At 36.8% G+C, this 9,969-nt stretch overlaps 1 protein-coding gene and 1 long non-coding RNA gene across 2 annotated transcripts; both read right to left on the bottom strand.

Annotated features, from left to right (window-relative positions):
• Positions 1-247: 247 nt before the first annotated feature.
• On the bottom strand, positions 248-6,148 carry LOC147480391 (putative methyltransferase PMT2). Its single transcript, XM_086576609.1, has 7 exons — positions 6,009-6,148; positions 4,999-5,658; positions 4,698-4,908; positions 4,276-4,567; positions 3,207-3,596; positions 1,190-1,267; positions 248-899 (listed from the first exon to the last, which is right to left on the bottom strand). Exons 2-7 carry the CDS (start codon positions 5,644-5,646, stop codon positions 668-670), a joined length of 1,851 nt encoding a protein of 616 aa, XP_086432735.1. The 5' UTR covers positions 5,647-5,658; positions 6,009-6,148; the 3' UTR covers positions 248-667.
• A 465-nt stretch (positions 6,149-6,613) lies between these two features.
• Positions 6,614-9,955, bottom strand: LOC147480390 (uncharacterized). The gene is made up of 3 exons (XR_015204079.1): positions 9,652-9,955; positions 8,353-9,539; positions 6,614-7,249 (listed from the first exon to the last, which is right to left on the bottom strand). It is a non-coding gene; the product is annotated as an uncharacterized LOC147480390 (long non-coding RNA).
• Between the last annotated feature and the right edge of the window lie 14 nt (positions 9,956-9,969).

The following is a 9,969-nucleotide window of genomic DNA, read 5'->3' as shown; positions in this document are numbered from 1 at the left end:
TAATAACCCTTTCTAATTCCCATTCAACCATATATGTAAAGAAAAGCTGAATCACGCCTTTACACTTGCCACTTCCTTTCATGAAAGTAGTCATAGGGATGCCAAAGAAGGTTTAGTAAAGGAACAGATAACAAACAACTGAGCTATAGCAATAAAGTCATTTGATAACAAATAATTTTAGCTCTTATAAAAGAAGAAAGAAAAGTTAATATTTGTAAGCCAATGAATGACAATAATAAGATAAAACTCAAGGCAAACGGGCAGTTTATCCACAATTTTATTCATTTGGATGTCATATCAAACAAAAACAAAACTTCTCAACCTTTTTATATCATCTGTTAAAGCTAGAATCAGACATCGAAGTTCAACTGTGCTGCTAAAAAGTGGGTTGCATCAACAAAAAAAACGATGAAGAAGAAAGAAAGAAAGAACACTACATATACCTTACTTCTAAGTAATAAATATAGATATAATAAGCACCCAAGTACACAGCACATATAATTGGTTAAAAACGGAAGATTGTAGAACCTTGCTCCATTGCTTCATCAATTGTTCACTGGCAACTGCGTATGGTTGATAATTAACTTGTGTGTCTTACCCATCTCTCTTGAATAGCACTGCCTGCTGTAAATTTGATGTATTTCCTTCTTTTCACTTTAAAATTTCACTATGATGATGTGGAATTGTTTTCCCCAATAACCCAGTACTGTTTGACAGCAACCATTACCTTCTCAGGGACAACTGGTCCATCCTCATGATCAATCATCTTTGTATTCCATCTCATCCCTCCAACTATCTTCATCACCTTGATTAGCACATCAACATCATCTCGAAATATGACTGTCCCTTCTGGTCGCAGTATGCGATCCATCTCCAAAAGAATATCTTCTACGTTACATCTGGTTTTATTCACAACAAAAGTGTCAGGGAGAGCAACTAACATGTAAGTAACATCAAGCAGACTTTGAAAGAAAATTCTAAGATTAAAAAGGTGGAATAATGAACAATTGATCATAGACTAATTAAAGTATTTCGACGAAGGCTTAGTCAAATTAATCAAATTGAAAACAGTCTTTCCTGGAATAAAATATCTCCAGGTCGAGAGCTAATAAATTCTGAATCCTCTCTACCACAATAACATGGTATAGACTCCAGATGTGTGCAGAAAAAAAAAGCTTAACCAACGTACTTGTCTTTGTACAAGCTGAAGACGCCATAAGCATGAATAAGATCATATGTCCTTGGGTACGTTGAGAAGGCTTCACACCTAAAATGAAACACAATAATCAAACCTGCTCAAGAAATAAATGAATATGTAAAACACTTAACTCAAAAGATCTCGGAACAAATCATTAAGCTTTAAGTGCTTCATTATACCCTACAGCAACATATATTGGCAGCCTAAACAGGTAACATGTCTCAGCTGAATTGGTAAGCCACAAGGAGTACAGGGAATAAAAACAACAAAGGTACTCTTGTGTTCTTAGTTTTACAAAGTGGAACCTTATACATCATCCAACTTGAGATCAATAATGGCCACAATGTCTTTCCAAAGGCAGATCGATTCCCAGCTCCCATGTATGTCTGTAAACAGACATAATTCTAGTATTGGTCAGCCTCACCCAGGAAGGTCTTTTATCCCTATATCTTGTTCTTCCTTAATTTCCGTCTCTTGGTCTCAAAAGACTGCAAGAGAATTCATTCTCACTCTCAATCTCGATCACCTTTGTCTATTGTTTTGATGTACTTTGATTGGTTGGCAGGAGCTTCAATCAATTAACATGCACCTTTGAAATTATTTAAACCTAGGGTTTATAATTTCACACAGTTGAAACATAAAAAAACTTATTTTATTCATAAATCTGTAACTCAAATAACCTCCTTACACAGATCCTCACATGCCTTTTGTAGAAACCTTATTTTGAAAGCCTAAAAGAATTATGTTGGCAACTACTAATTTCCCCCAAAGGCCTAAACTCTAAATCTCTTCTAAAATAGGAAACTAAAAGTAAACAATAATATAGAATATGACTAGCATGGAACCACTTTCTGATACACATAATGACTCTTCTTTTCCACAGCCTTTCTTCTTATTTGATCAGTTACCCCTCCCCTCTGATTTTCTTCTCCTTTATGTTCTTCCATTTGACTCATTTTTCATCTGTTTTTCTGCTTCATCTTTTGCCACTGATTTCCAGTTTTTCATCAACTCGTTCTTGCTCTGAGCTCATTATATTTGACTGAACTACTAACACAGTGAACTTTGGGGAAGTCCTGGATAAATATATGAAGGGATTGATGCTTCTTCTCATTAACCTTCAGCTGTGACGCGACAAACATCTACCTATACGGCTATGCCTGTACTTAAGAAATTCAACTGTGATCTATCTGGGATACAACAGTTTCTCAGAAGTGGTTTATTGTAGATGCCATACTAGAAATTAAGTTCAATTATTGTTCTGAAGCTAACTTATATTATGTTGTTTTGAACCATGACTAATTACTACCATTAATATTATGTAGTTGTGCATTCTGCCTTTCTATTAACTACTCCAGATATATTAATACATACCTTATTTCATGATTAAAATGTGGAGGACACGAGGATAGAACTCAACTATAGGGGGGTAGGGGTGGCATGTGCTAGGCCCTCGAGTAGGCTCTAAGTGTAGCTCTGGCTCCTACACATTGCCGGAGCCTTTGACTGCATAGCAGCAGGTGCACCGTCTGAGTTACCATTGCGGGGCATAACGGACACATGTGCCCAACCCCCAACACACACAGCAGGTGCACCATCTGTGCTACACGTCCGTGTTTAAATCAACAATATTAATATTTTGTATAAGGCACCATCTGAGTTAGAAATCCAGACATAAACCAGCCTTACAAATACTTTCTTTAAGAAAATATCAACTGACGCCTTGGACTGCCCCGAAACTATCTTCACTAAAATCTACTGACTTAATCGCTGGGCGCCTTGGTCCACCTCGGCCCCACCTTTGACAGCATAGGTCTACCACACCAGTTAGAACATAACAAAGAGAGAAAAATATTCTAGCCAAGTAAAGCCAAGCAGCCAAAAACACGTAACCATATAGTTGGAGTAAGTTCGATTCTTTCATCACTATGATTAAAATAAATCTAGGGTACCCTAAATCTAAACAAAAAAGTTTATGAAAAAAAAATTCTCGAGTTAAGAAACGTACCAGTCATGATATATGCCAATTAATCCCCGTTCATATATAGCACCCAGAGTGTTCTTAACAGAAATTGTAGGCACAACATTCATAACCCATAGCTTTGGAGATTCAATTGCTGCAGCAAAACTTCCCAATCCGGCATTCATATCCATTATGTTGCGATACCTCCCCGAGTCAAGTATTGTAATTATCTTCCGGTAAGCATTTGCATGCTTCGTCCACAATTTCTTGTCCTCCATATATGTCTCTTCTGAGACACCAGGAATAGATCCAGTGGCTATTCTGGGAGGGACAACATTGAGCCTGTCAGGGAATACCTTCAACTCTACTCCTGCAAGTTCATCAGGACTTTTAACCTCAGGATAAGGAGTTATGCATGCCTCCATCTTTTTGTACCTAAATATTCATTAACTTCAAATGTTATGGGAGGAAAATCCGACCAAAACAACCAAGAGAAAATAAATAAATAAATAAAATTAAAAGAACAAATGTCCAGGCAAAGACAGTGGTAAAATCCTGACTGGTATAAAGAATGGAAAAACTCCTCAATCAGTAACTTCTGGAAAGAACCAAGTATTTATTCGAGAAATTTGTAAACCAAACCACCAATTTTATTATTCAACTTCAGAATCCCGTGCATTATTCACACCAAAAGCTCTGAGCCAAGTTAAAGCTTTGTCAAAAACAGACTAGAATAGACATAGACAGAACTATGGCTTAGCAAAAGATAGTTTGTGTACATTACCAGACATAGAGGTGCAATATTAATAGCATCAAAGCAGAGAGGGGATTCACCCACAAGTTGCTACTGATGAGACAATGCTAGGCACATACAGAGCAGATTATAACCTAATAATCTATGGAAGTATGGAACTGTACTTTGTAGTCTTGATACTACTTCTGTGCTCGAGGTAGAAAAAGAGTAAAAGACACATCAAACACAAATCAAAAGAATATTGAACACGCTACTTCTAAGGGTAGGATTTTCTCATAGCACGTGAGTAATGGGGATTTGATATTCGCAACAATTTCATCAAATTTGTGCAAAAATAAAAACATCTGATGAAGAAATTACCAGACATCATCTGCATCAGTAGATTCACACATCTTAGCTTGGAACTCATCTCTACCAGGACAAGAGTCAGTATTTAGTCTTTTTCTCCAGACTGCAATTTCACCATCCTCGTGCTTCTTTTCCCAGCAAAGTTGCTCCGCAATCTCTTCAATCTTTCTTTGTTCCTCCTGTAGTTCCTCCTTGGGGAGTTTCCATGCCAGGTAGTTTGTTTTCCAATTAATCGGAGGACCAGAAAGTACCCAGTAGCCTCCTGGCCTCAGAACACGATCAACTTCCATCATGTATATTCCATCTGCCAAGAGAAAAGTTACACCAGTCTCTAATCAATAACAATCCTATGCCACATTAAAAAGCAAGCATTGCAAATACATCGCGTTAAAATGCTATGACAATAGCAAGGACGACATATTGGTATCACTTACCATTTGCTCCCCATGGAATTAAGCACCTTGAACAGTGAGCCATGTCGAACGCTCTTGAGGGGTAAGGGAGCTTGATAGTTCCAAGAACGCCAATCACTGCAGGTACACCTCTTTCCAAAGCAAATTGCACTTGTGCTTGATGTGAATCTCTTGGAGCAAACGACATAGCTATTACATTTCTTTTCAATAAGTACGCACCCCAGCTAGCAACCTAAGTACATTTTCCAATACTTAGTGGCCAAACAGTAAATAAAAAAGTGGTAAATTAATGAAAATAAATAATAAAGAAAGTCTAGCATACCCCACAACCAGTGTCCAGTGCGGTTCTGACAGTCCCATTTTCGATTGGGATCACGGATGCAAGCTGATCAATATATGCATCTGCCCCTTGAGGAAACTGTGTTCCTCCACCTGGGAATTTGAATACGTTGCCCTCGTATTGGATCCAGTTTTGAATAGCCTTCTCAACCGTCAAGCTCTTATACGGAGCATTAGCATAGGGAACATAGTCACGACTCTTTGGCCATGGGAAAGGAGTAACATAACCTTTGGGCGCAGGAACAAGGCAATGAAGCCTGTCGTTCTCAGTAGGGCAATGTCTTTCCCTATAAATCATATTTTCTCTAGGTAGCTTCATTGCCCGTTTGTTATTTTGGCAGGGTGTATAATCAACATACTTAGCAGGGCAAGGATCAAAAACTTTGACTTCTATTTCAGAACCGTTGACCGTTGCCCCAGTTTGACCACTATGATGAGTTTCAAAATTAAGATTGGGAATGACACCGCAGTCCGTCTGTTTTGTAATATCCACAGCTATTTTATCTCCTTTACCAAAACCACTCTTCTGCCATGCACCCAATATATAGAAAAAACAGCATAAACCAACTACAATAAACAACGACACGGAACTCCTCGTCTTTCTATCTCCCGAATTCACTTTCATTGCCATGATCACCTGAAACTATTCACAAGTCTTAACATTAAACTAACTTAAAGAAAGCACTCTATACGGAACAACCACAAAATCACAGGTTTTAATGTTTAAAACTATATATGTGCCGGTTGATAACAAGACAAGTATTTCGACCTTAGTTATATCCAAACAAAAGAAAACAAAAACTCTGCAATGTTTTTCCAATGAGCAAGAATCTTATAAAAGTATACTCATATTTGTCCACACTAATAAGTAGATAATAAGAAACAACGGAATCCTTAGTTCAGTTGTTTTGTAAGTTTCTAAACTAACATGCGGACAAAAAACAGCATTATTATTCATCATCATAAATTGTAAGTAAAAGAAAGATGACTTACTATGTGATCAATGTGAGTTCACAAAGTTTGAGGGTGTATATAATAAACAATGACTGAAAAACAAGAGTAATAAGTTAAAAGAGTTAGTTGGGTTTTAGATTTTGGTCGTTAAAGAGAGAGAAGAAGATAGATTCGAGAATAGATACGTGTGGGACCCTACGTCGTGACGTAAATCATTCATAAAGTACGGAATTAGATGTTGACTACTTTGAAAACAGATGCTGATATGCCCTAAACTAATTTCGGACGATATATTGCATGAAAGTTCGAGATATTGGTGTGGAATTTTAAAATTTTTAAGTGTTCCCCAGTGTCAGATTTTGAATCAGCATGGCATTGCATAACTTTACAGCATGAAAGTAATGGGGTAGCATGTTTTTCTGTTAGATGTCTAGCCGTCGAGGTGAGTGAGTGACTTGAGTGTTTAAAGATAAGGTGAGCTCACCCACCCTTCCAGTTGTAGTAGATTTACCAACTACATAACACCCCACCCTGCACTGAGAATGCTCTAATTGATAAGACTAAAAGAGTGTCAAGACAACAGTTGTGATCATTCACCAATAGGCAAGCCAAAAAGAAGAAAAGGAAAATAAACGAGTCTGCAATGGTCGAATTCTCATTATTTATTGAAACTGGAGATATCAAAAGTAAGACATTCAAGCATACATTTTACTGTCATATATTGCTACAATGTTCTACTCCAAAAGAACCCTCCCGACTAATGTATCTCGACTCTCGAGACATTAGTGTGACTGAGAAAAAAATAAAAAAAAGGCTTGTGGAGTTGTGGCTAAAGCAGTATACTCTATAACCATTTTCATGTGGGAGGACGACTTCAGCTTCTGGTCCCAATGGTGAATGTCCAATTGTACTGTCAGTGCTCCATCCCGATAGGGCCATCTCAGACTGCTATTAATCCCTAAAGTCTTGGAGGCACTCCCACTAGTCCAAACTGTTCTGGTGGGTGGGTGTCCAACACGTTACGAGAGTACTTACATTGAGCAATGTACCGTCAGGGGGATCCCCAAATCATCTTGGTACAAAACAGAAGCTCAACATTGTCATGCTTATCCACAAAACTTGTAACTCTCTAGTTTCTTTTTCAAGACACTGACGATAAACTTGCAGTTGCTTCCAAATACAGCTTCCCTTGCTTCTTGTGCATGAAAATAGAAACTTCTTGTAAGCTGCATCAATTGCTTGTTCTGTTTAAAGCCCCTGCTACTAGTCTGCCTCTACTTCTGTTAAAAGAAACATCAAAGTTAGTATTATACCAACTTGCTGGAGGGGGAGAGCAACTGTTGTACCAATATCGTTTTGGAAGTATCTCATAAGCATTTCTTCTTTGTTGTACTTCATTTTCGTGTTCCATACTTTATACATCAAGCACCCCTAGTGTGTTAGTTTGCTCTGGCCCCATACCATCCTTTGTATTTCAAAATTGAATAAAGCTTATTCCATTTCTTGATATAGGTGGAGAACTGGATCAGTTTTACCATTTCTTTATCACATTCATGAAATCTGCATAGCCAATCTAAATGCAATAGTTATGGACATCAATTCTTACCTCCAGTCTAAATTCAAACCAGACCTTATTACTCCACTCACATCTAAACAAGATCGGGTGCATGGTCTCCAGACAAGCACTACAGAAACAACAAATAAGTCTCCTTCCAACTTGTGAATAACACGTCCAGTAGGAAGTTCATGGCTTGTAATGAACTGCTTAACCATATATGACTCTTTTTCTAAAAGCTAAGGTGACAGCCAACTCTAAATTTTATGTGATTCTCTCGATACATAATCATGGTCTAAACTCTCAGAACTTCTCTCTTGCCCCTGCACACCATGATTTTCACCCCCCCATGATCTACTCATCCTTTGCTTAGCAATCTTTTGCCAATATACCAAGTAGGGCAACTACGTACTGAATAAGCAAATTATATATCAGGGTTTGAATGAAAGTACTATTACTGAAAAAATGGCTTCATCATTTTTTTCCCTAGGCTTAAATAAGTACATGACGGCCAGCATATAACTCAAGCTGGTAACAATGTCCTTGTTTGAAGGGTCAAGTTTCTGAAGGACTCAAGCTTCATGTAATCTGCACTCAGGCATTTTCTGGTATCTAATGTCCTTTTGACTCTTAGTTTACTATGTCGACAAGTTGGATAGATAAAATGCAATATCGGACACACTTTTAGTGATTGTAACATCATCTTACTAAGAATAAAAGATATCCAGTCTCTTGTTGGGGGAAAAAAGTTCCCAGCACTGACAATGTTTAAACTTAAAATCCCCAGAACCAAATCCCAAAGAAACTACAAACACACTCTTTATATACCTGCAAGTAGCCGTTGGACTGTATGAATAAGGAATCATCACTGTAGCTTCCCTATCTAGTTCTTTTGATGTAAGTGTAGTGTACTTTGCACCTCCTCTGGGGAATGAGTTGAACAATATTGTAACATAGGAGAAACTGAATAGGTTGTACACAAGACATGTTCGATAAAATCTGGTGAGGATCTGCCTAACCCTAGCTTAACCTTAAAAAAAAAAAGGAATCATCACTGCACGATTGCATTGAATAGCTGCTGGACTGTCATAGGATTACCATTAGTATCAGATCGAGCAAATGAATATTTGTAAAAATTTCGAAACCCAATGTCTTGTAATTTGCAAATTTTATAAGTAAATATATTGTGGATCAACTGTAAGTCTACTCTGTACATGCAACCAAATAACACAATTAAACCAGAAGTACTCAAGAGCATATATATCACCAAGCTATTACAAGAATCTATTAACCTAGAGGTTAACTCCTACAAATATGCTTAATTATTATTAGTTCATATGATCACATATACAAAACAATTTTGTAACAGATGTTCCACAAAAAAGATATTTATCGCTGACATTTTGGTGGTATCGTCTTTAAGCATTTTTCTACTGCTACTTTGATAGGGTTATAAAATTCAAAGAAATCATTTCCATAGGTATGCAACTATACAAAGATAAAATGGTCCATGGGCTGTTTGAAAAATTAGTTCACCAGTTACGAATAGATAAGATTGGTGAATAGATGAGCCTACAAAGTTCTAGAATCAAATTGCAGTGCAAGATGGTAACATAAATAAGCTAATAAACTCATGCCTCAATGCACAATTCACAATTTTCAGACGTGCTTGTCTTTTTTGGTATAGTGAACATGTCGATCTTCAAAGCGAAGTATAAGTGTATAGCTTGTTTTTTCTTTATCAGTAAAAGGGATGATGCACTAAGAGCCTAAAATACTAGATAATGTTAGTTCCTATGTATGTATCCCTTAAGTTGATAAATTATATAACTAAAATAGTTCAAAGAAAACCCAATTAAACACGCAGAGACAGCAACTAAAATAAGCAATAAGTTAGTTTTTCTAAATAGATTCTTAAATATTAATAGAAAATATAATAAGAGTGCAAAAGCATAAATAGTCTTCCCTTCTCGATCTTTCCTTGCAAATGAAGGAGGAATAAAGCTGTTGTCCTCCTGCATTATTATGTATCAAAACAAAATTAAAGACGGAGTAAGTAAACTCAAATTGAATATAAGTAAATTATATATGAGACTTGAAATAATTAAAAGTTAACTGGTGACTAACCATGTCCCATTTCTTCCCCATGAACCTCCTCTTCCTAATCTTATTACTTTTAAAACGAAACTTTTCCCAAGCATGAATGAGTTTCGTCTTCAAACTAGTTCTTCTCCTTCGAACTGATACTCCAATACTCTCTGAATTAACAGAAAAGACGAATCGTTTAAGTTTAAGAATAAGTACAAACCGGGTTGGAAATGTTCTCCAAGAGGGAAGATGATATCTTGAAGCCTTGAATTTGATACTTAAGTTTTTTGCCTTGGCATGAATGGAAACTCTCCATTCTCCATTCTTTATTCTTTCCATGCATGAATAATATAATTA

Source organism: Coptis chinensis, chromosome 8 (genome assembly GCF_015680905.1).
Source record: "Coptis chinensis isolate HL-2020 chromosome 8, ASM1568090v1, whole genome shotgun sequence".
Taxonomy (NCBI): Eukaryota; Viridiplantae; Streptophyta; class Magnoliopsida; order Ranunculales; family Ranunculaceae; genus Coptis; species Coptis chinensis.
This window is presented reverse-complemented; position numbering and strand designations above follow the sequence as displayed.